Source organism: Canis lupus, chromosome 27 (genome assembly GCF_011100685.1).
Source record: "Canis lupus familiaris isolate Mischka breed German Shepherd chromosome 27, alternate assembly UU_Cfam_GSD_1.0, whole genome shotgun sequence".
Classification (NCBI taxonomy): domain Eukaryota; kingdom Metazoa; phylum Chordata; class Mammalia; order Carnivora; family Canidae; genus Canis; species Canis lupus.
Genome location: NC_049248.1, coordinates 44,671,283 through 44,698,321, shown reverse-complemented (window position 1 = coordinate 44,698,321; position 27,039 = coordinate 44,671,283). Strand labels below are relative to the sequence as shown.

The window sequence follows — 27,039 nt, the reverse complement described above, 5'->3', positions numbered from 1 at the left end:
GGGTGGGGCAGGGTGGAGACCAAAATGAAACAGGTAAACAAACAAATACGTGAGCTTATTTCAGAGCGTGAGAATGGCTGTGAGAAATGCGGGGCAAACCTGATGAAAGGTGGCTCCCACAGGTAGGTCCAGCAGGGGTGGCTAGCGGGCCCCCAGGCAGTCAGGTATGACAACGCTTAAAGGTTCGGTGGGAAATAGCAGTCTGTCAAGGCCCAGCAGACCAGGGGAGAGCTGCCTGAGGCTGAATGGATCCCTGGTGGCTGGGCTGTGGAGAAAAACAAGACGGGGAGGGATAAGGAATGTGGCAGGTTGCAATCTAATATTTGGTGGTCAGGGAAGGTGTCACCACGGAGAGGGGAAATGTTAGCAAAGACCTGAAGGAAATGAGGGAGAGAGCCCTGGATAGACCTAGTGGGAGGGCATTCAGCGGAAGGTTGAGCGAGGGAGCAGAAGGGGCAACCCTGGACCCTGGGGGACGGGGGGGCAAGGGGGAGAGTCCTAAGGCACAGGTGGAAAGCAAGGCAGGGGCCCCTCACGCCAGGCCCCGGCTGGGGTTTGGATCTTACTCCAATAAAAGGGAAAATAGGGGAGGGTCTTAAGCAAGAAAGTCTATTGATCTTCTTGGTCTCCCGCCTGCCCCTGGTTAGAAGGTTCTGCTTCCCTTGTAATTGGTGTAACCACTTTGGGAAACAGTCGGGCATTATCTGATAAATTGAGATGGCCCTTAGGAACACTTTGACTCTTAGGTTTTGTCTTTGAAGTAAGCTTTATGCCCAATGTGAGGCTTGAACTCATGAACCGCAAGATCAAGAGTTGCATGCTTTCGGGACTGAGCCAGCCAGGCCCGCCCCCCCTCCCCTGACTCTCAGTTTTACAGCCTGGAAGATCTCTTGCACATATGTCCTGGGAAATGTGTACGAGAATGTTCTTAGCATTGTTTATGACAGGCATACTGAAAACAACTCAAACATCTACCAACAGGAGGATGAAAACATAAATTGTGATATATGCTTTTTTTATTTTATTAAAAATTTTATTTATTCATTCATGAGAGACACAGAGAGAGAGAGAGAGGCAGAGACACGGGCAGAAGGAGAAGCAGGCTCCATGCCAGGAGCCCGATGCTGGACTCGATCCTGTGACCCCGGGATCACACCCTGAGCTGAAGGCAGATGCTCAACCACTGAGCCACCTGGGTGTCCCTAAAAATCTTTAAAAAACAAATAAAAATTTAAAAATTTAAAAAATAGAGAAAAATAATTATCACAAAAGTCAGGATGGTGGTTACTTCTTAGGGGAGGGAAGGCATTATGGAAAGAACACATGGGAGCTTCTGGAGTGCAGGAAACACTATTTCTTGACTTGGATGGCAGTTAAGTAGGCACTTGATTTATCTCAATTTATCTGTACCCTATTCATAATGTATTTATATATTGTGTACAGAAAGAAGATAAAGTACCATTTTATTTTCTCTGGTCCATGCCACCTTGTTCAGATCATGACATTGAAGTCAGATACTTCCTGGTCCACACCTATCTTTCCCACCAGATCTCAAGGAGAGGCAGCAACCTTCCCTTTATTTCTGATACCTATCAGTGCCTGGCATGAGGCGGATAATAAATGTTTGAATTGCACTGCATTGACGTTCCCGTCTCTCGTCCCATGGAGAGAGGGGCCGCTGCAGAAGAGGAGGCCTGCTGCAGTGAAGAGCGCCAAGACCTGGGTTCCCAGCTTAGCTTTGCCACTTCCTAGCTGTGTGATTTGGGCAAGCTGCTTAACCTCTCTGGTTCTTGGCTCCCTCTTTGGTGAAATAACTGCTCCCTTCCCAGCCTGCTGTGTGGATTAAGGTACATGCTGAGCACAGTGCTTGGAACACAGTAGGTGCTCAACAACGGACAGCTTCTAGACCCCCTGGCCCTAGCTCCGCATCTTTTCTTCAAAGGAATCTGCTAGAAGGGGGCACCAGCCAGACATCAAAGATGGCCCCAGAGAGAGGGGCAACACCTTTGGGGGTGGCCCCTGGGGCCAAGGTGGAGCTGTTGTCTGGAAGAGTTGGCAGACTGGGGAGAGCCAGCTGAAGCTAAACTGATCCCAGGCAGTCGATGGGAGTTGGCAGAGGAGATAGGACACCAGGGTTCTGGGAGTTTCCATCCAGGGGAAGTCCCAGGTGTGGGTGCGGGGGTGCCAGGCTGGCCCCACCCAACACCCTGGCTCCAGGGTATGTGGGCCTGGGGAGGAAAGTGGGTCAGAGCAGGGCTGGAATTTAACCCCATTGGTCCCATGACCTCTTTGCCAGCTCCAGGGACGGCGCAGCCACAAAGAAGCCTGTTCCCTCCTCCAAAGGGCCTTCATTCCTTTTCCCTAGAAAGGAAGAATCTTGGCACCTCGGTGTCTGGGCAAGAGGCACTGGAAGCCCCCCCGCCCGCCCCGTGGATGGAGGACAGCTAACCCTGGAACCCCTGGATTGAGGCTCTGTACAAAACACTGCTACACCCACAGCCACCCACGACGGGCAGACCCCTGCAGCTCTCACCTCACGCCTCGCCTCACCATACTCCAGGCAACTGAACATGCTCGGGGTTCCAGGGAGGGGGCCGGTCAAGGCCAGACCCCGAGGGGGAAGGGTGCAAGGCAGAGCAGCTTGGAGGAGGAGGCTTTTCTGCCTGGTGAGGCTGCGGCTAGGCAAGCACAGGAATCCCTCACTCTGGGGGATTTGCCAACGGCGTGGGGCCTTGTTTTCTGTGTATAATCTGAGGCCTAAGCCTGTGGTTTCCTCTTCCCTATCTGTGCCTCTATTTCCCTTTCCGGAGGAGGAAATGAAGGAGTGGGTGGAATCACTCCAGGGTGGGGTCACCAGGTGTCCCGCACCCCGCCCTTTGGCCATTAGGAGGTGCTTATCGTCTGTCCCTTGAAGCATCTCCAAATCTGGGTGAGGAACAGGAATGGAGGGGCCCTCTTCTTTCCCGGGGAGGGGGCAGGGTGACTGGGAGCAGGGACCCTGTCCCAGGGCCTTTGCATATGTTCTTTTGCTGCTTTCCTTTCTCTCCACTCTCTTCCTCAGTTTTGCCCAGAAGCCCCTCCTGATCTCCTTGGCTGGGGGAGAAATCTGTCTATTATTCACTCCCATCGTACCTTATCCCTCTGCACGCTGGTTTATCACCTGCAGTTTTGTGGATTTTTTGGTTGACATCTGACTCCTCCACCAGAATATGAGCCCACGGCAGCCAGAACCATACCTGGGTACTCCCAAGGTCTAGTACAGTACTTGGCATGCGGTGGATACTCAAGAGAAAAAAAAAAAAGTTGTTGAATTAATGAAGGGCGCATGCTCAAGGAAGAAATCGCTAGAGTTGTTAGGCCAGTCCCCAGATCCTGTGTTTCAGACTCAAAGCCTTATTCTGTGTGGGGATCTGGGTGGCACTGAGGATGGTAAGGGCCTTCCACCCACAGATTCATTCACCAAGAAAGCCAAAAACTGGCCAGCGGGAGAAGAGGCCTGGCCAAAGGGAGGACATTGGGCAAGCACCTGGGGCAACGCCGGCCCCAGCCTCAGGCTGGCGGAGCGGGAGGAGGTGGGAAGGGAGGGCAGGAAGGGAAAAGAGAAGACACGTGTTGTACAAAACATGTTTTCATCACACCCTCCCTGGGTGCCCTGGCCTCCAAGCTCCGATGGCACTTCCATGCCTTAATGATGTCCCTGGGGGCTGTAGCGTAGCTCCCCCACCGCCCACAGACATCTGCCAGCCACCTCTGAGCCTGGCACAGGACGGCCCCCCCAGCACCAGAGTAGGCATATGGGATGCTTACCCATTCAACAGTCCTCTGTCTGGTGGGGAGAGGGGAGGGTGCTACTTGGGGGTCGTGAGGCAAAGAAGCACAGTCAGGACAGGTGGGTCAGGTGTCCTGTCCTCACAGTGTCCCCTTCTGGTCTTTGTGATGAGGGAAGCAAAGGAAGCCTGGTCCTGCGGCCCCCAAGACATCATTTCTCCAAGTTGCCAGGGTGACCCAGTGGAACAACCACAAACAGAGCACAGGCTAGAAATAGGGATGACAGAAGGGAAGAAGAAATGAGGGGAGTTCTCTCCACGGCCTCCAGCGTAGGAGGCCCCCTTCCCAAGTCTCACCCCGGAATCCCTGGGCAGAACACCGGTTGCCTTTGCCTCGCAAGAGGGACAGAGGAGGAAGTTTGACCCCCTCACAATGCCCCACTTCCCAGATCCCCAGTCTGCTGGCTTTTTGTTTTGACTTCGGAACAGACCCCAGTCACTGGGTCCCGGGGAGGGCGGGGGCGGAGGCGCGGCGATCCCGAGGGGAGGGACCGGCTCAGGGCGGGTCTTCCTGGGCATCGCCCCCTGGCCGGCGTCCTTGGCTGGGGACGGAGCAGGCCACCAGAAGGGAGGAGCCAGTTACCAAAGACGGATGGATGGACAAACACCCACCAGAGACAAAGACAGAGGCAGACAGACAGACAAACCAAAACAAAGAGAAGGGCAGACACAGATGGAATTTTGGAGCTGCTGACCCTTTCCAGCCCCCCACAAGTGTTCAGCCCCCCCCCCCTTTAGCTTCCCTGTCTCCATCTGCTGCCCCAGCTGCACAGTCCTAGAGCTCTAGCTCTTGACCTCGACCAGCCCCTGAGCCCCTTTAAGAAGGAGAGGGGGAAAGTGCAGGGAGAGGAGATACCCAGCGGGAAGAGTGTCGGGGGTGGTGCCTGGGTGTGTGTCAGGATGCCCGGCCCAGGGCCAGGGAGGGAGTGGTGCCCTCGCCCGGTCATGAGGACAGGAGACTCATTCACTGTAAACCAAGTACAGATGTGCTGGGACGGGGAGGGGGAATTAGGGCCACATTCGCAGACCGCAGTTGGGCTGGCCCTCCTCCCGCCAGCCACCAGGGCAGGAGGGGTTAACTTTGCAGCCTCCTGGCAAGATCCCTGCCACACAGGCGGGCGCCATCCCACCCCAGCCTGGATGCCTGGGTCCAACTCCCCGACACTTGCCCCTCCCACGCTGCTGAGTGCTGCTCCCAGGGTAACCAAGCAAAGTCAACAGCAGCCAGGCCACCTGGGGACGGGACCCTGGAGTACCTATTCCCAGCTCTTTCCACCCCTGGAGTGAAAAGGAGGGCCTTGTCTGCACCCCCATTGACGTCTCCTGTTCTCCTGAGATGGCCGCAGCACGCCCCTTCTTTCCCCCTCTCCATCACCTGACTCTGGCTACCAAAGGCGGCCTTTCCTAGGGGGGCGGACACCTGGCCCCCAGGGTGGTGGTGAGGACAGAGCAGAGTAATTTCGGTACGGAAAATGTGATGACGTGATCAGGAGCCCACGTCCCCAGTGCTGGCCACCCTGGGAGTGTTACTGGGGAAAGGTCCTTGGGGTGCGTCTCTCCGGCCCAGCTGGGCCCCCTTTACTGCTCTCCTTCTCTCCTTTCTCACCCCCACCTTCGATCCCCGTGGGAGTGTTTGGGGTCCACTCACAGAGCGTGGACTTCAGACCCCTCCTTTCCCCTCACTCTGTGTGCGGTAGAACGGAGACAAACCCCTGGGTTCCCAGGGGCCGGCTGAGAGTCTTGGTGGTCGGCGTCCCCGTGTCCCACACTGACGCTGACCCTGGGCAAGCTCGCTCACGCACACCCCGGGTCAACAACACTCGTGGCGCATCTACCAGGCAAGCAGGCGCTGGTTGAGGCCGACACACACCCTCAGCTCGGGCTTTCTCCCTCACACCCAGCCCAAGGCTCCTCCCACCCGCAGCCACAGTTCCTCCTGCCCTCCTCACCAGCCTCTCCCTCTCCAGATCCAAGCCCCAAGGTGGAGACGACACTGGCAGCCAGGGACCCCGGCCCCCTCAGCGGGTGAGAGGAGGAGGTCCCGGCCCGGAGCCTCAGCACCCGCACCCCCCATCCCACTAGTTAAAGCAGTTTGCTCCTGGCACCGAGGACCACCTGGGACAGGCCGGCGGAAGTGGAGCCCCCCAGGGCCTGCGGGGAGGCTAAGCGAAGGGTAAAGACGGTGGCACCGGGGTCATGCCCTGGGGCATCACTGCTGCGCCTTGGCCTCCCCTCGGCAGGCAGCAGAGCCCGGCCTCGCTCAACCACGCAGCCGCGGACAACCCGGCCGGTCCCCTCGATGGCAGGAAGGGGAGAGGTGCCAGGGCAGGGTGGCATCCCGGGCCACGCCGAGCGCTTGGGCCAGCCTGGCCCGGCCCGGCCTCCGGGGGGGTGGGGGGGCGAGCCGGGAGGGCAGGGACCCAGGCGTCCCGGGCCGCCCCGCCCCGCCCCCGGCCCCGGGGCACCGAGGAGGGAGCCGGGCAGGGGCAGGCGGCAGGGGAGGGAGGAGCGAGGGCGGGAGGGGGAGGAGGGAGGGGGGGGTGGGGAGGGAGAAAAAGAAAGAAAATATTTTCCGTGTCCCCGCCTGCAGAGTCAGTGTGCGGTTTGGGAGAAAATGTGTCGGATATTTTGGGGCGGTCACGTGGGCGGGCGGGCTCCGAGAGGCCCCGGGACTGTCCCAGCCTAGAGCCCGCGCCCCCCCGGCCCCCGCCGCCGCGGCCCCGGCCCCGGCCCCCGCCGCATCCCGGGGCGCCCGACGCGACCGGGCCCGGGCTCGCCCCCGCCTCCCGTGCAGGTGAGCCGGGCGGGGAGCAGGCCGGGGCGGCGGGCGGCGGGCGGCGGGGTCGGGCCCACGCGGGAGCTGCCGGGCGTGGAAGGGCCGCCCCCGCCGTCCGCGGGGTCCCGGAGCCCGAGCGGCCCCAGCGCCTCCTCCCGGCCGGGCCGTCGGAAGGGCCGGAGCCCGCCAGGCCCGGGGCGCCGCGGCTCGGAGGCCGGCGGACTGGGGGGGGCTGGGGGCCCCCAAGGCGCGGCTCTGCATCCCGCCCACTTGGCCCCCTCCGGCCGGGAGGGGGGTCCTGGGAGTCCTCGCCCTCCCGGGGAGCCCAAAGCAAAGGGGGGAAGAGCAGGAGGGCGGCGGCGACCTGGGCGCCCCCCTGACCGGCCTCTGTCTTCACCAGTGACAGCCCAGGTCCCTCGGCCTGACCCAGAATGTAGGAGGGCATCTCTGCAGGTGGCCGGAGGGTAAGAGAACCGACGCCTGGTTGGGGGGGACAGGGCAGCTCCAGGAGGAGGAGGGGTCTCCAGGGCAAGAAGCTGAGATGACCGTGAGTCCAGGGGGGTGCAGTCCCTCAGGTCTGAGGCTCCTGCCCTTGCTGTCACTCCTCAGATGCTGAGTTGGAGTTGAGGACCACAGGAAGTGTCCCGTATCCTTGAGGCAAGGAGAGAAAGGAACGGGCTGGGGGGCAGGGGGCAGTGTGTGCAGGGTGCCTGGAGCTTGGGTATCCCAAATAGACACACACACACACACACACACACATGCACATACACACACACAGGCATATGCATGCTGCAGCTTAAAGCCTGGTAGGAGTACAGGGCACACACCCCCGCCCCGGCACACCCCCACCCCTGGCTCAGAAAGCCACCTAACTGGCACCTCCAGTTCCCCCCTCGGCCCCACCCTGCCCGTGCCCTCCATTGCCCACACACATTCCACTGGCATTGCCTGCCTGCCTGCCTCCTGGGCACTGCCCCTCCCTGGGGCCAGTGGGGTGGAGGGAGGGCACCTGGGGATGAGAGGTGGAGACTCAAGGGTCTGGACTCCCCCAAGGGTGGCACAAGGCCAGGGAAACCCAGGCCACCGCTGCCTCCTGGGGAGCAGGCTGGGGGCCCAGGCTAGAGCAGAGGATGCCTGGGTTCTCCGCCCAGGCTGGGGATGGGGTCATGGAAAAAGGTGGTCGTGTTTATACAGAGGGGAGGGGGGCAGCGGGTGGAGAGCAGCCGACAAGAGCAGCTTTGTTCCGGGCTCTAGAGCGGGCAGGGCGGCCGGGAGACGCGCGCCCCCCCCGCCCCCATCCGGCAGCCCCCTTCATCCATGCCCTCCCTCAGCTCCACCTCAGCCCTAAGAGAAGCAGCTTTGTAAGGGCCCCTTTTCCCTAGTCAGCCCCACCTCCATCTGAGGTGGCATCTCTTCCTTCCACAGGTTCCCCAAAGAGCCAAGGCATCTGGGGCCCTAACGTAGGATTCCCTTTTACTCTGTACCACTGTCTTCCATCCCTTGGTCCCTTCCTCCACCCTGGACCTAAGACCTTTCCTTCCCCTCCCAGCCAGGGCAGGGGAGCCCGGGCTCAGAAACGGAGGACTCTGTCTCCTTCCCCTCTCCATCAACACTCAGGTCCCTTCTCTGAGGCAAAAGAGAAGCAAGCCCAGGGAGAGCTGGGCTGGCCTTTACTCGTTGCAGCTTCACTCCTCAGTAAGGACCAGGAAGGAGACTGAGCATCCCTCTCTGGGACCCCGAGGTCCTCTTGCCCCACACTCAGGTCTCTGCTTCCCACCTGGAAGTGAGAAGCAAAGACGCTGGGTGCCGGAACCAGAGCCCGGGGGCCTAGTCGAAGGCAGTCTGAAGAAGATGGGGGGGCTCCAGTAGCTTCTCATCCTTGGCATTGGAGGGGTTAATCTACCTGGAATGTGGCCCAGCCTGTTGAGCTATGGCCCAGGGGCCTCTGGGGCCGGGACTCCTGGCTCCACCTGGGCTTAACTAGGGATGAGGACTTGAGGGACCAGGGGAAGGAAAAGGAGAAGGACCCTGGGGGCGTGGGACTCAGCCTTTTAAGCCTGGGGAGACACCGGGCTGAGGAATTTGAGGGTACCAGGGGTATGCGTGATGCCTCGTGAGGAGCAGGGGTTGCTTCACCCATCAGGCCTGAGTGAAGGGCGGTGATGTTGGGGTCTGAGTTTCTGTAACCTCCACGACAGCCTACCTTCAGTAGTTTGAAGGCCAAGGTAGATGAGAGATAGGAAAGAAAAAAAGGAAGGAAGGGAGGAAGGCAGGCAGACAGGCGAGCTGAGGTACAAAGATGGAGAGATACGGATCCTGGAAGCAAAGACGGATGGAAAGAGATGCAGAAATGCCTGCCCTACCGCTGGGCCTGCCCACCCCACGGTCTATATCTGTTTCACTCCCAGTCCTCTGTCCCTCTGTCCCTCAATCCATGATGGTTCTGGCTGCTAGAGGAGGTGTCTAGGCTGGGGTGACTCCTTCCAACTCCCCTAGAGTGGGTGGTTCTGGGCCTCCTGGGAAAGTCAAACTTTCCCTTGTCCGAGGAGCATCGGGAGAGAAAGCACCTGCCCAGCCTTGGTGCTTTCCCCTTTCCTCTCTCCCTCCTTCGTCTCTCCCTTCTCTGGCCTCCGGTTAAAAATCTCCTGGGGCAGGCTACCCTTGAGGAAGGGGAGACTGTCTGGGAGGGCTTCCTGGAAGCAGAGGGTTCAGAGAAGACGGAGAAAAGGAGATGGGGAAGTTAAGTAAGGTGAGGACCAGGAGAGGAGCTGCTCCCTGGCATCACACCTGGCACACAGCGGGGCCTCCATTCATACCTGTGGGTTTGAAGGAGAGTATGCAAGGCAGGTTAGGATGTGAGGGACACCTGGAGACAGAGATAGAACTGGGAGGGGAAACTGGAAGAGGGGCTATCGAGGAAGACGGAGCCAGAAGGAAACGGGGATTACAAGAGAGCTATGGAGGAAGAGAAGGTACAGAGAGAAATAACACGAGACACACGTAGCATTTAATATGTGCCCTATATTATTTTAAACACCTTACATATGTGAAATCATTAAATCCTCACAACCACCTTATGCAGCAGGCCCTATTATTCCCAACTGACTAATGAGGAAACTCAACTCAAAGGGAGATTAAGTAACACGCCCAACGTCCAGCTAGGGAGTGGTGGGGGTCGATTCAGGTAGCCCGGCCTGAGTCCATGATCCTCATCACTGGACCACAACTCCTCTCCAGAGACACGCAGGGCCTCAAAGTTACTTCAGAGATATGTTAGCTTTCCCCAGAGTGGTAGGGAGTTTATTTTTATTTATTTTTATTTTTTCAAAGTTGTTTTTTTTTTAAAGATTTATTTTTCTTTATTTACGATAGACGAGAGAGAGAGAGAGAGAGAGAGAGAGAGAGAGGCAGAGACACAGGCAGAGGGAAAAACAGGCTCCATGCCAGGAGCCTGACGCGGGACTCGATCCCGGGACTCCAGGATCATGCCCTGGGCCAAAGGCAGGCGCAAAACCGCTGAGCCACCCAGGGATCCCGGTAGGGAGTTTAAATAGCCTTCTCTTTCTTTCTTTCTTTCTTTCTTTCTTTCTTTCTTTCTTTCTTTCTTTCTTTCTTTCTTTCTTTCTTTCTTTTCTTTCTTTCTTTTAATTAAGTAAGCTCTACGCCCAACATGGGGTTTGAACTCCCAACCCCAAGATCAAGAGTTTCATGCTCTACCGATTGAACCAGCCAGGCTTGCCGAGAGTTTGAATCCTGGCTTCACCACTTAGGGCCTCGTGACCTTGAGCCAGTCACTCAACTTCAGTTTCCTCCTCTGTGAAATGGGAATCATAATTCCTACTTCACATTTCACAGGATTGACGTGAAGGTTAAGCCGAGTGTCTAGCACTGTTGTGTTCAACGGTCCCTTCTCAGCTTAGGGGTCCTCTTCCCCCCCCCCCCCCCCCCCCCCCCCCCCCGCCGGAGTCCTAAGACCTGAGCTAGTTTCCCCTTCCCTGGAGAGTTTTTCTCAACCTGCCTAAGCTCCTTCCCCTTCCTGCCATGTGGTGGAGGCCCCTGGGCCAGGGCAGCACAGATCTTAGAAGCCTGGAGGGAAAAGGCTCCAAGGGGGAGAGGGCCGGGGCTCGGGGCCTTAGGGTGACCGCTCTCTTATCCCTCCCTTTCGTCTCTTTCTCCCTAGGACTCTTGGAGGCCCAGTGGGCAGGCCAGGAAGGACGGGCACGGAGCCTCCCAGGCTGGGGCAGTGGGCATGGGCGGGGGCTGCGGCTGAAGACCTCCCCCGCCCGCTGCAGACCCCCGGGGATTCGGCCTCCCTCACCGCAGCTGCCATGGCCACCAATAAGGAGCGACTCTTTGCGGCTGGTGCCCTGGGGCCTGGATCTGGCTACCCAGGGGCTGGCTTCCCCTTTGCCTTCCCAGGGGCTCTCAGGGGGTCTCCACCTTTCGAGATGCTGAGTCCCAGCTTCCGGGGCCTGGGCCAGCCTGACCTCCCCAAGGAGATGGCCTCTCTGTGTGAGTCTCCGGGTCCTTGGGGGATGAGGGCAGGTGGAAACAGTAGGCCATTGTAGAGGGTGGATGCTATAGAAAAGTTGGTGGTACCCGGTTAGCACGGCTGGCGGGGTCGGGGGTCTGATCTAACGGAGTAGGTGACAGGAGTTGCAGGAGGCGGTTTGGACTGGTTTGCAAATGAGAGTTCTCCTGCCCAACGTGCCTACAGTGTCGTGGCCACAGTGGCCTCCTGAGTCAACGGCAGGGGGAAGGCTTTGTATGGGCAGCCAAGGGTGGGCCTGGTGAAGTCTGAGGCTGCGTGCCGCCGTGGGTCTGGGGAAGCAGCTGGGGCAGTGGAGGAGTCTGGGAGGTCAGTCAGCCGCCTGACATCCAGAGGTGAAATTGTTCTGAGTTAGAGACAGGCAGCACAAGAAGCAAATGAAATAGTGCCAGGTGCCCAAAGACGTGTGGGGTCAGGGAACCCTCCTGCTGGTGCCGGGGAGGGTGGACGGGGCTGCAGAGAAGGTAGTAGCTCTTGCACCAGAAGTAGTCTGGGGGAGGTGCAGGGGGTGTTCCAGAAGCATCCTCTCCTCCAGCAATGTGGGTTTTCGACTCCTCCCCTCCCTCTGGGTCTGGCATGGTGCCCACGTGCTGTGCAGATCCCTACTTGTTCCTCAGGCCTGCCCTCTCCGGGTTAAGCCTTTGAGTGCTGACAGCAGACAAGCCTTAGGCCTCTCCTCTTCCCTCTGGATCCCCTTTCCTCCTACTTCGTAGTTGGTCTTCCTGACCCAGCCATTCCAGGCCTGGGTGCCCATGACCTAGAGGGCCAGGCCGCTGGGTCCTGCGGGGCAAAGGGGCAGCATGTGAGCAGGTGTAGAGAGTCCTCACCTGGAAAGAAGGGGAGGTGATAAAAGGAGAGGCACAGAGAAGGGCAGAAAACCAGAGGCGTAGAGACAGGGAGATAAAAAGACAGACATCCTTTAGAGCTCCAGGAGCTCAGGGAGAAAGAGGTGGGAGAAAGGGGGCCGTGCCTTTGGGGGGGGCACTCAGGGGGCTGTGTGGGTGTGTGAGGGGGTGACCAGATGGGGCTGGCCGTTCTGCTGGAAAGAGTGTGCTCGTCTGGAGAAGGTGTGTGTGCGCGCCCGTGTGTGCAGACCACGTGCAGTTGCGTACGTCCAGCATGTCCTCGAGACTCTCCCCGCACGCACGGAATTCCAGTGCGCGCAACAAAGAGTCAGTGTGAGGAGGCGACATTTAATAGGGCTGCTGACGGTGTGTCTGGTGCTCGGTGAGACCGGCCCGTGGCGTGTCTGTAGACCAACAGGGGATATCTGGGTGGCACGCAGGTGAACAAGAGAGCACAAAGCCCTCCTTTCTGGAAACCTCAGCCCAGTCGGGCTTCCCCTACCTCATTTACACCCCATGAATCTGTCCCTGAGCCTGAGGAGGTAGGAAGAAACCACCCTCCCCCGTGGAAGTACTGCTTGCAGAGAACCATTCAACTTGGTCCCTTGGGACTTGGTTTTCCCAGGTTTGGGAGCAAGGAGGGAGAGGAGGAAAAGGATGGTGGTGGGGGAATGCTGACAGCCAGCAGCCAAGTCCCCAGGGAAGTTCTCCTCTGCCCTGGACACACTGGATCAAGGTCAGGGATGGAAGTAGTAAGGTCAAGGCAGGGGAAGGGGTCACCCTGGGCTCTATCCCCTGGAGGCCACCCTGAAGGAGGGGGACTGAAAGGAGAGATCCAAGGGAGGAGCCAGAACGGGGCAGGTAGCTGGGGAGGGTGCGGCTGCTGGCAGCGGGGACAGGCCTGGGCAAAGAGGTGCTGGTGGGGTGGGGAGAAGGGGAAGGCTTGGGTCCAGACAGCCTGCATGGGAGTGGGGCATGCAGCACCCAGTGGTAAATGAGAGGGAGGAAGAGGGGAAAGGAGGGGATCCCAGAGGCTGGGAGACCTCCCACAGCGGGAGAGCCGCTGAGGGGTGAGAGTGTAGTCTCTCATTTCTCTGACCCCGCTGTCCCTCTGTGCCTGGGGCCACCCAATGGAGAGGGCTTGGAGGCCTGTCTGATGCCAAAGCCGCACTCACCTTGAGTCTGTGTCTCTCTCTTCACCCCCCCTCCCTTAGTCTATGGGAGGGAGGGTGGTCCATGAAGGAGTCTGGAACTTCTCCCTGAGGCTGCCTCCTGGATCCTACTGCTGGGTCCCTAGCACCTTGGAGACATCCACGTTGAGAAGGGAAAGCTTGCTTCACCTCTTGGGGTTCTCCAGGGGCCTGAGTGGGTAAGGCAGGCATCTCAGAACCGTGTGGTGGGAGGGGAGGGGGACGGGGAGGGGGGCATGTGCTGTGGGGGCAAGCGCAGGCCTGTTTGCACGGGAAAGCAGAGGGGGGTGTGTGTGTGTGCACGTGTGCCGCTGGGTGTACGAGCTCACACGTGTCCGCGAAAGCCCCGAGTCTGTGTCTCTCTGCGTCTCTGTGTTTAGGAACACTGGTGTGCTCTGTTTGCTTTGTCAAGACTGCAGGGAACAGAGTGGGATGGGAGGGAAGGGAAGCCTGGCCCTCTTCCCCGTCTTAAGGAGGCTGTCTGTGGTACTGAGGACCTAGCCCTGTTCATCCTCTGAGCTTGGTGGTGACAGTGTCCCTGGGGCAAGGAGCCCAGGCTGCACCAGGCTAAGTCACATGGAGAAACTGAGGGCAGGCTGGCACAGGAAGAAAAAGAGTTCTACTTGAAAGAAACTGAAAAAGACAGACTCCGAGACCTAAAGGAGGTGACAGAGAACTACCCAGGCGGTCGGTCGGTCGGTCGGCACAGCCAACAGAGGGAACCCAGACGCTGGGAGAGGAGGCGGCAGAAGGAGCAGGCCAGGGTAAGGGTGGCGAGCGGGCGGCAGCGAGGCCTCCTCCAGGAAAAAACCCCAGCCGACCGCCTCCTTCCCCTCCCCTCCGGTCTCGCTGGGCTCGGGCTCCAGCTCCAGGCCTACACAAACGGGGCTTTGATTGCAACAGGAAACCTCTCCGGCGGGGGGAGCCGGGCAAGCCGCCGCGGCTGGGGCCCAGGCTGCACCCCCCTCTGCCGGCCCCCTACCCAGTCCCAGCCCCCATCCTGCCCAGCGATGCCTGCACCCCTGCTTTGGGCCCCGTCCCTCATTCACACCTCCCTTCTCTCTTTGGCAGCCCCTTCCTCCAGAGACCCCTCCCCGCTGCCCTTCAGGTGGGACTCTGAGTTAGGACTTACCCTTGGGGTGGGGCTTCTTGCTTTGACAAGCCCCCTCTTCACCTTTCTGAGGGAAGGTTTTGGAAGGAAAGGAGAATTTAGCATGAGGAATTCAGAGCCAGTGATCCTCCACCCCATCCAGAAGGTGGCAGGAGGGGGGCGGGGGGGGGGCGGAGGGGTTAGCTGTTCCTCCCTCCACAGCCCCTCGTTGGCCAAACTCATCCTTTGCCAGGGTGGTCGAGGCTCTGAGGGGTGACCTGCAGGACTCTGGGCGCTAAGGGCCTTGTTAGAGGGGGAGGGGTGCGCTTCTCTTTGCCTCTGGGGTCTTGCCTTTGTGGGGCTCTGGCTGGGAGGGGTGAACCGTGGTGGTGGGGATCACAGATTGGGGGGGTGAGTCAGGCAGCAGCCCCCCCTCATACTCCCACCAGGCTGGTGGAGAACATCTGGTTCCCATGAAATGCTAGAAGGCTAATGGGTCTAATTGCTGCAATAAGGGCTGGGGGGACTTTGGGGATAAGAGGGGGCACTAGGTTCCCCCATCCCCTTACCTTCTCCTCAAGGCTGTACTAAGACCGGCTAGAATGGGGGGGTTGGGGTTGTCGGGAAGGGCGGGCCTGGCACTGTCCTGCCTCCTCCCTTCTAAGGCCCCCTCTCCCTGCAGTGCCTGGGAAACACACAGATGGGGTGACGAGGAGTGGGGTGCATCTGGTGAAGAGAAAGGGGGGCTACTGAAGACTCATGACTTCCTGGAGCCCTCCAGCCCCCCCTCCTGTGCCCCATTCCCAACCCCCCTCTCTGTGGCCTGGCCACTTCTGGTTCTAATTACCAACCAGGCAGGCCTGACTTAATTGGGACCTTTCAGATTTCGGAGGAGGAAGGGGGTGGTGGTGGTGGGGGGGGGCTTGAGAGCCTGGAGTTGACTAATCAGAGCTCTTTCCCCCTGGTTTTGGGGGTACTTCCCATTTTATAGTTAATTTTTTTTTTTTTTAACGCTGCCCAGATTCTGATTCAGAAATCTATCCTCGCCCTCCCTTTTTTGGTGTGTGGGGGTGCTGGACTCAGAAACTGGGCATTCGAGGAGGCAGGGAAGCTCTCGCTGGGTCAGAAGGAACAGCCCTTCCCACCTGGGCCGCACTTCGCCCCCCCACCCCGGTCGGCCCTGCCCCCACTCCGCCCCTCCCTCCCCTCCCTCCCCTCCCCTCCCCGCGCCCGCCTGCCCCTCCCTGCCCGCTCTGGCACCCCTTCCTGCTCTTTATTCTTCCAAACTGGCGCCCCCCGCCCGCGGCACCCCCGTGCGCCCCCCTCCCGGTACAGGAGATTCTTAGAAGAGCGCGCCCCGCCCTGGCGCAGCCGCGGGGGGGGGGGGGGGGGTCGGGCGCCGCTCCCGCTCCCGCTGCCCCTCCCCGCCGCTCCCGCTCCCCGCCGCTCCCCCTCCCCGCTCCCGGGCGCTCCCCGGGGGAGCCGCGCTGACCGGGCCGGGCCGGGCGGGGGCGCGGGGCGGGGGCGCGGGGAGGGGGCGGTTTCCGGGAGTCGCGGCCGCGGGCGCTGTCCCGGGGCCAGGGTCCCCGACTCGGCCGGCGGCGAGGGCGAGCTCTTGACGTGGCCCGGCCCCCGCCCCCCTCACCCCTTCTCCGCCGGGCGAGGGCGCTCAGTGCCCGGAAGGGGCCACCGAGGGGAGGGCACCGCGGCCGCGGGGGGTGCAGTGGCCCCGGGACCCGGGCGGCCGACCCGCAGTTGCGGCCGAGAGGGGCCCCGGCGCCCGGGGGCAGCGGGCACGGAGGACGGGCTGGGGAGGGCGCGCTCGCCGGGGCAGGCCCGCGGGGGCACCGTGGGGGCGGCCGGGGGCTTCGTGCTCCCGAAGCGCCGCGGGCTCGAGGAAGGGGACCCGCGGGGAGGCGGCCCGGGACGCGGCCGGGAGGGAGACTCGGCGGCGCAGGAGGGGGCGGGGGACGCGGCGGCGGCGCTGGCGACGGCCTGGGCGGGGCGGGGCGGGGCCGGGTCAGGGGGAGGTGAGCGCGCCCGGCCCCCCGCCCCGAGGGGGGTTCCCGGAGAGTTCACGGCGGGAGCGCGCCCCGGCCCCGCGACCGGGGGCGGGGAGGACGGGAAGGAAGGAGGCGGCGGCGCGCGCCGAGCCGCAGGAATGTACGCTGCGGCCCCGGAGCGCGCGCGGAGGGCAGCGGAGCGGAGGGAGGGAGGGAGGGGAGGGAGGAGCCAGGCCTGGGAATGAGGGGGCGGAGGCGGTGCAGGTCCCCGAGCTCCGGAGCGCGGCGCGCGGGGAACCTCCATGTTGCCCTCTCCGCCGTCTCCCCTGACACCCCTGCCTGCACCGACTTGTGTGCAAAGAGTGGAGTGCGGGGGGGGGGGGCGGCGGGCGGGGGGAGAAAACGCAAAAGGAAATGCGTGTGCTCGGTTCCTCCACTGCTTCCCCCCCATTCCCGACCAGGGCACGCGCCCAAGTGCAAATGCGTGCAAAGCCCCGGGGCTGTGGAGACGGAACGCCTGCTAGCATTCCCCCGAGCTGGATGTGCCTGCACAAGCGTTTGTGCATCTGTGGCTCCACGCGCGTGCAGCTGCAAGCACGCGCACTGTTGCATATTTGCAAATTCGTGGTGCCTGCCTCGATCAATGCATGCACGGGTGTGTGTCTCGGCCGGCGCGCGCGCCGGGCGCGAGTGTGTGTAAGTGTGCGCTCCACTCCCAGCTCTGCTCCTCTCGGTGCCCGGCCCCCTTCGCGCTCCAAGCCCCACCCCCCACCCCTCCGGGCTTCGCTTTTACAAAAGGTCTCCCCAGCGTTCGCCGCCGAGGCGCCCAGAGTGAGCCGGACCGCGGCCGCTGCGGCAGCCCTGGCTTTGCGCCCCGCCCAGTCCCTTTCCCCTGCTGGGGATCCCCCTCTTCCCCGCCCACCCCTTACCCCCCATGCAGCCTGGCGCCCTATGCTAGCCCTCCCCCTCCCCCCCTCCAGGAGCGGGGCGCCGCCGGGGGAGGAGGGGGAATCGGCTGCGGGTCCGCGGTGTTCCTAGCACCCAGCTCCTCTCCAAGCCGGGTCGCGATGTACGACTGCATGGAAGCGTTCGCCCCGGGCCCGCGCCGGCTGTACGGGGCGTCGGGGCCCGGGGCCGGCTTGCTGCGCAGAGCCGCGGGCAGCTCCTGCTTCGCGGGACTGGAGTCCTTGGGCTGGCCTCAACCCGCCAGCCTGCAGTGTAGGTACCGGAGCTCCGGGGCGGGGTGCGGGCTGCAGGGGAGGCCGCGGCTCGCTCTTTGCGTGTGTAAACGCTGGAAGTGGGGTGCGAGCGGAGACTCCCCCTGTCTCTGCGAGCGGCGGGTGTGCAGCAGAGGTGCTGGCCCTTTAAACGTGGGGACCTCAGCGACTCCTTTGGGTGTGTGCAGTAGTGTTTGGAGCGCGTGTGGCTCTTGGGGTGGGTGCCTACCCGGAGCTGCGGTTGATGCCGCCCCAGGATTTCTGAGGATGGGGAGGGAGCGGGGTGCTCCTGCAGCTCGCGCCCGGGGGGATACGGCACCCAAGGCCGTGGGTGGCGTTTGTAGGCTCCATGTGGGAAGTTGGGAGCGTGAAAAACACTTGCAGAGCGTGTGAACCCCTGAAGGGTGCAGCCCTTACGTGGGCGGTGTGGGTGTGGGCGTCGGGGTGTCTCGCCCGTGGGCCCCGACGGCGTTGGCAGGTCCGCGCGGGGGGCGCGAGGCCGGGGAGGCGTGTGCGCTGCGCGGCCTGGGGGTCGGCGGGGTCGGGGAGCGCCGCGCACGAGGAGCATCCCGGGTGCGCCCCGCGGGCGGAGGGCCGGGCCCTGGCGCCCCTCCCCCGCCCCGAGGAGCCGCGCAGGGCGCTGCGTGCGGGGCCGGGAGCCGGGGGGGGGGGGGCCGGGGGGGGCTCGCCCCAGGGCCACGACCTCCAGCTGCGCTCGGAAAAGCGAAAAGTTGAAGGCAAAGTCGGCTTCTGGGGCGGGGGAGGGGGGTGGCGCGGAGGAGGCAGCGGCAGGGAGAGTGGGAGCCCTGGTCCCCGAATATCCATCCTCCCCTCCCTGTGAAATGGGAGATGCCAGGCCTGGGGCCCTGGAACCCCTGTGCAGGGCGGTAATAAAAAGCTGGGGACTGAGAGGCAGTAAAAATGAAGTCCAGATGAGAGGCGGCTTTGAAGCCTGGGCCCGAGCGCCTGGCGGGGGTGGGTGCGGGGAGGAGCCGGGAGGGGCGCCGGGAACACCCCCGAATCCACCGGGGCTGGGAGCGCGCCGGGAGCCCGGGGCGGGCGGGGCGGGCGCCGGGGGAGGGCGCGCGCGGGGTCACCGGGCCGCCAACGCGCCGCTCGCTGGCTCCCGGCTGCGCTGTTTACGACAGTGCTCGGCGGCCTTTTTTTTTTTTTTTTTTTGGCTTTTTCTCCCTTTTTTTTTTTTTTTTCCCTCTTCTGATCTTTTTTTTCTTTCTCGGTTCTTTGCTTTCTGCTTTTCCTTTCTTTTCTTTCTTTTTTTGGTCTTCTGGTTCCAGGGCAGAGCTGCTCAGATTGATTAACAGCTCAGCCCGGAGACTAGAGGAGGGAGGTTGCAACCCGGAGACCGCACTTTGGGGTGGGGTGCGGCAAGAATTAAAAGTGTGGCGTTTATAGGGTGGAGAAAGCATGGGACTGTTATTACTTTGCATCAAATCCTGGTGAATGCTTAACTTTCCTTTCAGTGCCCAATAGGAAGGGGAGTTGGGGGTATGTCGGGAGGGGTGCTGAGCGGGAGAGACTTGCCCGGAAGGGGGCTTTATGGGGCCTGGGGCCTCTATTCAGGAGCCTGGCGGTCCCTGGGACTTGGCTGGCAGTGTGTTTTTGCATTTCAATTTGGACCAGTCATTTTGGCCTCTAGGGTCTTGGTGGGCTTCAGGCCTGCTCCCCACAGTTTGAGGGAGAAAGCAGCTTAGACCCGTGTCTAAGTCAGGGAGGGAACGAGCTCCCTCGTGGAGGGGGCCACACGCTGTGTTCGTGGGTGTTTGCGGGTGTCCTGGTGCTGCGCTCGCAGGCCGGGTGTTGGTGTGGTCGCTGAGCTGCGCTCCTGCAAGCGCGAGCTGGATGTTGTGTGGCAGCTTTAGGACTTGTGCGCCCACGTCCACGGAGTGGCTGGGGCGGGCGTGCTTTTCTGCCCGCCTGTGTGTTCCGCGGTGCCAGGGGCCGCTTGGGGTAAAGGAGCCCATCGGTAGCGCGTCTGCTCCTGGGCCTCGCGTGCTTGTTGATGTGTGAGAGCGTCTCCGAAGAGGTGTGTCAGATTGTGAGTCTGGGCTTCTCAGCCCTGTGCCTCGCAGCTGGGAGCGTTTACAGCCGGTTATAAAGAGTTTGTTTGAAGCTCCGCTCAGCCTGGCCAGGAATTTCCTCAATTTCAGCAATTTGGGCTTTAAAAGGAGAAAAACCTAGAGCCCACCCCCCTCCTCCCCAGCAGGGGCCCCTGCCTAGCCTGGGAGCAGCCTCCCGACGGTGGGGACGGTGGGGTCTCGGCCCAGGGCTGAGAAGGGAATCTGAGCAGGCTTGACCAGATTAGCCTTCTCGTGCGCTTCACCCCCAGATTGACTGCCCTGGGGGGCTCAGGGGGCAGAGCGGTGCCCAGAAGGGGTGACGGCACCGCGGGGACAGGAAGGGCCGTCCGGGGCCTGCTCCCTGCGGCCCCCAGGCCGTAATTGCCCGGCTTTGCCCCAGCCGTCGGGCCGCACCCAGGCCCTTTCGCAAGAGAGGAAATGAGGCAGCGCTCTGCGGGCAGGGCGGGCGGCAGCGCCGGGTGAGCACCCCCCTCCGGCTGCGGGCAGCACCCGTGCCCTGCTCGGCCCCCAGGAGGGCTCCCCAGGCCTGGCCCCGCTCCCGCCCCCCGCCCCGCCCGTCGCGGGGAATCTCACTCCGGCAGGATTCTTATGCTAATGGCGAGAGGGCTCCCCTCCTGGGGGGGGTGGAGCTGGCCCGACCCCGGCCTCCGGGGCTGCCTCCGGCCTGTGGCGGCAGGGGGCGGACGTCGGACCAGGTGGGCTGAGGCCGGTTAGGAGGAACCAGGTGCTCCCAGGTGGGTGCGTGGGCTGCTCCCCATGGAGGGTCTTAGCGCTTTCTCGCCTTGACATGGGCCCCCTAGGTTTGGGCGCCAGGTCCGACAGGTTGAGTAGTTCCTAGATCTTTCCAGCCTCTGAAGATCAGCTACGGACCCGAAGCCCCGAGTCAGGAAGGGCCCCCTGAGCAGCCCCGGGACCCCTCTGAGCTGCGATTGGGAGTCTGGGGGGCACGTTTCGGGGCGAAGTTTGGAGGCTCAGAGTCCAGCGCCAGCTCCCCTCCCCCACGGGCCGTTTACCCACCGGCACCTGACTTTCCTGCTTTGCTACACCCCCAACCGCGCTACACCCCCAGCAGCTCTGGACCTGAGACTCTAAGCAGATACCTCCGTCTCGCCTTCCCCAGCTTCTCCGAGTCGCCGCCCGGCGCCTCGATCTGGTCAGGGGACCCGAGAGCCTGGGCTCCGCCATCAGCTGGCAGGGTGGCACCGGGCTGGCCACTGCCCTCTCCTGGCCTCCGTCCCTTCAGGTGTAAAATGAGGATGTTGGATATCCTCTAACCTGCTTTCCTGTGTCCCGTGTGCTCCACTGCCTCAGTGGTTTCTGGGGAAAAGGACCCTGGCAGCTATTTGGGGAGTGGCTGGAGAGGGAAGAGCAGGGGGATTATCTACCCCGTATTACTTGGGAGAAAACAAGGTCCCCTGGGGCCCACTGAGTACCCCAGCAGGTCTCTTAGCCAAGCGCTAGCTACAGGTGGCCGGTACTTGGCCCAGATCTGTTGCCTCATAAGGAGGATGGTGGGGGCTAGACTACTGGGTGGACCGGCGGGACAGGCAGTGATAAAGAGTGCAGAGCCACAGCCCATGACCCTTCCAGCTGCCCACTTTATAGCTGGGGAATCTGAGGCCGGGGACATTACCATCCAGGGTGGCCTTGGCCTGGAATTTGGGGAACTGAGCAGGATCATGAGGGCTCAGGCTGGCACTGTGGTGCAGGGAGATGGCCAGGCTGCAGGAGGTGCACTGATGGCTTGGGGCTTTCTGGAAGTATTTACTCTAGGGCTGTACGAGGACTTGAAGTCACTGGTGGGGATGGTGTTGTCAACTCTGAGCCAGAGGGAGAAGTAGGGATGGGGTGTGTGCTGTGAGGATGCCTGGAGATCGGAGGGGTCCCGACCCTCACGTCACTGCTTCCCCCCCAGCGGTGGAGACTCAGAGCACTAGCTCAGAGGAGATGGTGCCCAGCTCGCCCTCGCCGCCTCCACCTCCTCGGGTCTACAAGCCGTGCTTCGTGTGCAATGACAAGTCCTCTGGCTACCACTATGGGGTCAGCTCCTGTGAAGGCTGCAAGGTGTGTGAGTAGTGGGGGTGGGAGCATCGGGCCTCTGTCCAGGTTGTGGGGGGAGAGACTCCCGAGTGAGCAGCTGTTCCTGTGGGGTGGGAGGGGCTGCTGCCCACGGAGGTGGCTCCTACACTAGCTCGGGCGGGGGCAACCCTGCAGGCCTGTGAGAGGCTGGTACTCCCAGCAGCCTGCCTCACTGCCCACCCCCACCCCCAACTCCAGGGCTTCTTCCGCCGCAGCATCCAGAAGAACATGGTGTACACGTGTCACCGCGACAAAAACTGCATCATCAACAAGGTGACCCGGAATCGCTGTCAGTACTGCCGGCTACAGAAGTGCTTCGAAGTGGGCATGTCCAAAGAAGGTGGGCCCCGGGCCTGAGCCCTGAGCGGGAGCCTCCTGTCCTTGCGGGTCATGGCTGCCTTCTCCCCACTGACCTCTGAGACCTGGCCTGCCCTGGGGTGCTGCCTCCACCCTGGCCAGGCCTGTGTGGTCAGTGCCATTCACCCGGGAGGCCCCACCCCTTGGGTTCTCCCTCTCAGAGCTTAATCCTTCCTGTGAATGAGTGAAGGGGGGTCGCTGGCTCACTTGGCCCTCTTTCATATGGGGAGGTTGGGGGGGGGCTTGCCGGTCCCTCCCCTGCTCCCAAGACTGAGCCTGAGGTGGTTCTGGGGCGCCCCCCCCCCTGCGCCATTGTGCTGCCAAGGCTATAAGTGGATATCCTGCCGCCTGCATATCCTGCCCCCCCCCTCCCCAGCTCCTGCAGGGTGACAGGAAGGGCAGGATGGAGCCAAAGGGCTTGGGGAGGGAGCAGGGGCTGCAGGCCCTGGGTGGGGCTGGAGAGAGCCAGCCTGGGAATGGGAGCTAATGTACCAGCTAAGGAAACTGAGGCAGTGATAAGGAGTGGACACGTGACAATTGGGGTGAGGGGGGTACCAGAGGGAGGTTCTGAGGGTCCTGACCCTCTCCTTGCGCCTTCACCTTCAAGCTGTGCGGAATGACAGGAATAAGAAGAAGAAGGAGGTGAAGGAAGAGGGGTCGCTTGACAGCTACGAGCTGAGCCCGCAGTTAGAAGAGCTCATCACCAAGGTCAGCAAGGCCCATCAGGAGACCTTCCCCTCACTCTGCCAGCTGGGCAAATACACCACGGTGAGTCCGGTGAGGGCTTTGGGGACGAGGTCGGGGTTGTAGGGGGGTCACAGTCCGGTGTCGAGGACGAGGAAGGGCAGCAGTGCAGAGGGCAGAGCCTGGGGTCTGGGCAGAAGGAGGCCTCAGCTTGCCTTCCGACCTGCCCTCCCTAGAACTCCAGCGCAGACCACCGGGTCCAGCTGGACCTGGGGCTCTGGGACAAGTTCAGCGAGCTGGCCACCAAGTGCATCATCAAGATCGTGGAGTTTGCCAAGCGGCTGCCTGGCTTCACGGGGCTCAGCATTGCGGACCAGATCACTCTGCTCAAGGCTGCCTGCCTGGACATCCTGGTGAGTGGGGGCCTGTCTCCCGCCACGCCTGACTCCGGGGGAGCCCAAGGAGTTGTCCGCACAAAGATTTCAGTGTCTTTCCCACCCCTGTCTGGTCTGGGCCTCCCCAGATCCCCTCTAAACCTGAGGTGGGTTCTTTGGGTCTTACCCCCACCCCAAGACCTGCTCCTGTGCTCCTGGACGCCCTGCGTCCTTCCGACTTCTCTTCCCTCCCCAGCTTCGGATCCTCCACCCCCGCCGCCCTCCCCGCGCGTCCTGCAGGTTGCCCTCCTTCGGGCCTCCCCACCCGGTAGGTGCTCCTGCCCAGACGCAGCACCCACTCCTCCCCGTGCCCACCTCTAGATGCTGCGGATCTGCACGAGGTACACCCCAGAACAGGACACCATGACCTTCTCCGACGGGCTCACTCTGAACCGGACCCAGATGCACAATGCAGGCTTCGGGCCCCTCACAGACCTCGTCTTTGCCTTCGCTGGGCAGCTCCTGCCGCTGGAGATGGATGACACGGAGACAGGGCTGCTCAGCGCCATCTGCCTCATCTGCGGAGGTGCAGGGGCGCCCCCTGGCGGTTACTCGGGCTCCTCCCCCCACACCCCACCCCGGCCCTCTGACCAGGCTGACCTCGCCCCTGCCCTGTCCACAGGCCTCTCAGGCGCACCCCTGAGCATGACGCGGACGGGGGGGCAGAGCAGAGGGAGAGCAGAGGAGACCCCATGTAACTGGTGCACCTGCACCAGATAAGAGGGGTCCGGGCAGGAGCGGTTTGCCAGAGGGGAGAAGGTGCAGGGCTCGGGGCAGGGGAGGTGGCCTGGGTAGGCTCCCGAACGACAGGCAGAGGGCTGATGGGACAGATTGGGGGCCCGGGGGAGCCCTGGGGCAGGGTCTGGGACTCGGCAGCCTGTCACCATCTCCTTCCCACCCCTTCCTCTCTCACTGCGCTGTGCTTGTCCCTGTAGACCGCATGGACCTGGAGGAACCAGAAAAAGTAGACAAGCTGCAGGAGCCGCTGCTAGAAGCCCTGAGGCTCTACGCCCGCCGGCGGCGGCCCAGCCAGCCCTACATGTTCCCAAGGATGCTCATGAAGATCACGGACCTCCGGGGCATCAGCACCAAGGGTTAGTCACGAGGGAACCTCTCCTCTCTCCTTCGGGACCTGCTGGTCTCTCAGGTCAGGCAGCGGGTAAGCAGAGACCAGAACAGAGAATCAGGCGGTCTACGCTGGAACCCTAGGCCTGCCGCATGCTCGTGGGGAGACTTCGGGCAAATTCCGTCACTTACTGAACCTTGTTTTCCTGTTTGTAAGCGGGGCTATACGTAGACTGACCCCCTCAGTTACTGTGAGGGCGGAGGGAGCTAACACCACACACACGGAATTAAAAATGCAATTCCTCCGGGCGCCTGGGTGGCTCAGGCAGTGAAGCGCCGCCTTCCACTCAGGTCATGATCCCAGGGTCTGGGGATCGGCCCCGCGTTGGGCTCCGTGCTCGATGCGCAGCCTGCTTCTCCCTCTTCACTGCTTATGCTCTCGTGCTCTCTCTCTCTCTTAAATAAATGGGTGAAATCTTAAAAAAAAAAAAAAAAAAAAGGCAGTCCGTCGGTTGCTGTAGCCGCATTTCAGGTGCTCAGTGGCTAGTGAGGATTGTATTTTACGAAGCAGATAGTTCCATCATCACAGAAATTTCTGTCGGACCGTGATGGTTCAGAAGGATGCTTGGCAGGTAGGGGCTCGGTACATGTCAGCTGTGATTATAAAGATGAGTAAGAACAGGCCTGGGAACCACCGGCCGGCCGTGGACATGGAAGGTGGAGTGGGGTGCGCGGGGGTTGCACTGGCAGCGGGCCCGGTGTGACCCTTGAGGAGACCACCTAAAGGATGGGATGGGTGGGCAGCAGACTGGCCGAGGAGGCAGGCAGGGTGGCCTCCGGGACCCCTGGAGTCAGGAGACGGTGACCTGGGACAGTGGTGGCGGGCTTGTGCCGGGAGCCCCCTGGGGAAGAGGTTGGGGAGGTGGCCTCAAGGGGGCCTGGGCTTCTGCTCCCCTGAACCTCTTTGTCGCTCTGTCACAGGAGCAGAAAGGGCCATTACCCTGAAGATGGAGATTCCGGGCCCGATGCCTCCCCTAATCCGAGAGATGCTGGAGAACCCCGAAATGTTTGAGGACGACTCCTCGCAGCCTGGCCCCCACCCCAAGGCCTCTAGCGAGGATGAGGTTCCCCGGGGCCAGGGCAAACGGGGCTGCAGCCCCCCGCCTGACCAGGGCCCCTGACTTCCCCTGCCGTGGGGGTTGGGGCTCTAGGCAGCAGACTGACCATCTCCCAGACACCGCCAGTGCCCGGGGGAGGACCTGCTCTGCCCTCTCCACCCCTTCCAGTGAGCTCCTTGTTTTTGCCAAAGTTTCCAGGGGTGCCTCTGTGTTCATCCCCTTCCTGCTCCAACTGGCTCCCTCTCCAGTCTCGGGGGCCTGCCCTGTTCCCGCTGGGAGAGAGGGCGGAGGGGTGAGCCTCAGTGTGGACTCCCAGATCTCAGCACTGCCCCTCAGACCCCAGGGTCCTGGGCTCCCCGGGGCAGGAGGACGACCCTGCCGGTTCTACAGCCCCCTCCTTTGCCAGGTGCTTAGGCCTCTGGGAGCCAACAGGAACACTAGAGACCAAAAAGGGGATGTAGGGGGAGGGCTGAGCCCACCCTCTTGTCCCAGGCCTTGGTGCCTCACGCACCTGCCGGATGCACGCTGCCCTCTGTGCCCCGTCGTCGCACCAGGTCGCACCAGGTCGGGTTGGGGCAGGCTGGGCCCTGCATTTCTCTGGGGGCCAGAGGGTGAAAGGGACAGATGCAGGTCCACTGGGCACGGTTTGCTTGGGCCCACAGTTGACCTTGTGGCCTCCGTTACGAGCCCCTCCCCCAGCCCTGTCATGTGCCTTGGGCTTCCCCTGCCTCCCATCTCAGCCACCGGGGCAGGGACCCTCCTACACTACAGAGGGGCCCGGGGACCCCCTCTCCCCCCTAGTGCCTTCCCCCCCTTGATCTCCAGAGCAGCTTGGCCCAGGGAGGGGGGTGTGGGCGCTGCTTAGCTGATCCTTCCCTGACCCAGAGGAAACCTCTATTTATTTATTAGCTTTTGTTTACACCCTGGACTTGACCCCTTCCTCCAGGGGTCTTGGGAGGGGGAGCCCAGGGCCCTTGTGACCCCTCCCTCCTTCCTCCAATCCCCAGTTTGTATTTAGCTGCCAAATAAGATCCCCACTGGCTCCCCTTTTTCTCTGGGGGGTCAGGGTGCTGTCTCCTCCCCTCTGTTTACATCTCCCCTCCACCCCGCTGTATCGCATATTGCTGAGTTTTCTATTTTTGCAAAATAAAGTGATGGAAACTCACGACATGTCGCTCCCTCTGGGAAGTGGTAGGGGCAGTGACCCGGCGAGGAAGGTGAGCTCCTGGATTTTGCAGCTTTCCTAGGGAAACCAGAGAAATGGGGATGAAATGTGCCTGGGTGAGGATGGAAGGAGGGTGGGGAAAAGGAAGCCCACAGGGGCCTTCCTGGGTGTCTGGGCCTCCCACAGCCACCAGGTGTGGTTCTCAGATTGGACCCTATGGACCTCTGGGATGGTGTGAATGGGCCCAGAGGTCTTTAAGCTGCCCCACACCCCCGGTTGTGTGTATGTGCGCCTCTGCCTTCTGGGGAGGGGGTTCATTGAGGCTGCACTTGGTTCTCGTGAGGGTCTCTGGGCCCAGAGGAGAAGAAGCACAGCTTGCATCTGAGTTAGTGCTTCTGTTTTACACCAACCCTTTCCCATTCTAGGACCCCACTATCGCCTTGGAAGTCCCTCCCTCTGTCCCTTCTAACCCTTCACCCCATGACCCCACTGTTACCTTCTGTCCCAGTATCTCTCCTTGCCCCTGCGTGCCTTACCTCTG

General features: G+C 61.8%; 1 protein-coding gene and 1 long non-coding RNA gene across 10 annotated transcripts; one reads left to right on the top strand and one right to left on the bottom strand.

Annotated features, from left to right (window-relative positions):
- Positions 1–1,163: 1,163 nt before the first annotated feature.
- LOC111092799 lies at positions 1,164–15,445 on the bottom strand. Of its 4 annotated transcripts, XR_005380179.1 has the most exons (6): positions 14,847–15,445; positions 14,320–14,365; positions 13,173–13,358; positions 3,808–4,035; positions 3,133–3,282; positions 1,164–2,361 (listed from the first exon to the last, which is right to left on the bottom strand). It is a non-coding gene; the product is annotated as an uncharacterized LOC111092799 (long non-coding RNA). The 4 variants fall into 4 exon arrangements; XR_005380181.1 differs by lacking the exons at positions 1,164–2,361; positions 3,133–3,282; positions 3,808–4,035 and adding an exon at positions 10,584–12,401; XR_005380180.1 differs by lacking the exons at positions 1,164–2,361; positions 3,133–3,282; positions 3,808–4,035 and adding an exon at positions 10,584–11,979 and having other exon boundaries at positions 14,847–15,444.
- Positions 5,800–26,501, top strand: RARG (retinoic acid receptor gamma). 6 transcript variants are annotated; one of them, XM_038577764.1, is made up of 10 exons: positions 5,800–5,852; positions 7,004–7,067; positions 10,784–11,115; positions 21,512–21,660; positions 21,874–22,015; positions 22,640–22,800; positions 22,953–23,129; positions 23,472–23,676; positions 24,086–24,244; positions 25,197–26,501. In XM_038577764.1, exons 3-10 carry the CDS (start codon positions 10,932–10,934, stop codon positions 25,394–25,396), a joined length of 1,377 nt encoding a protein of 458 aa, XP_038433692.1. In that variant the 5' UTR covers positions 5,800–5,852; positions 7,004–7,067; positions 10,784–10,931; the 3' UTR covers positions 25,397–26,501. The 6 variants fall into 6 exon arrangements, with proteins under 6 accessions (XP_038433692.1, XP_038433691.1, XP_038433695.1 ...); XM_038577763.1 differs by lacking the exon at positions 5,800–5,852 and adding an exon at positions 6,574–6,621; XM_038577767.1 differs by lacking the exons at positions 5,800–5,852; positions 7,004–7,067; positions 10,784–11,115 and adding an exon at positions 13,490–13,951.
- The last annotated feature ends 538 nt before the right edge of the window (positions 26,502–27,039 follow it).

Excerpts from the sequence above, each read along its gene's own strand:
- RARG (XM_038577764.1), top strand. The coding sequence starts at position 10,932 with ATGGCCACCAATAAGGAGCGACTCTTTGCGGCTGGTGCCCTGGGGCCT. Across the intron at positions 22,801-22,952 it reads AGCTGGGCAAATACACCACG|AACTCCAGCGCAGACCACCG; the intron begins GTGAGTCCGGTG and ends TGCCCTCCCTAG. Across the intron at positions 23,677-24,085 it reads CATCTGCCTCATCTGCGGAG|ACCGCATGGACCTGGAGGAA; the intron begins GTGCAGGGGCGC and ends TTGTCCCTGTAG.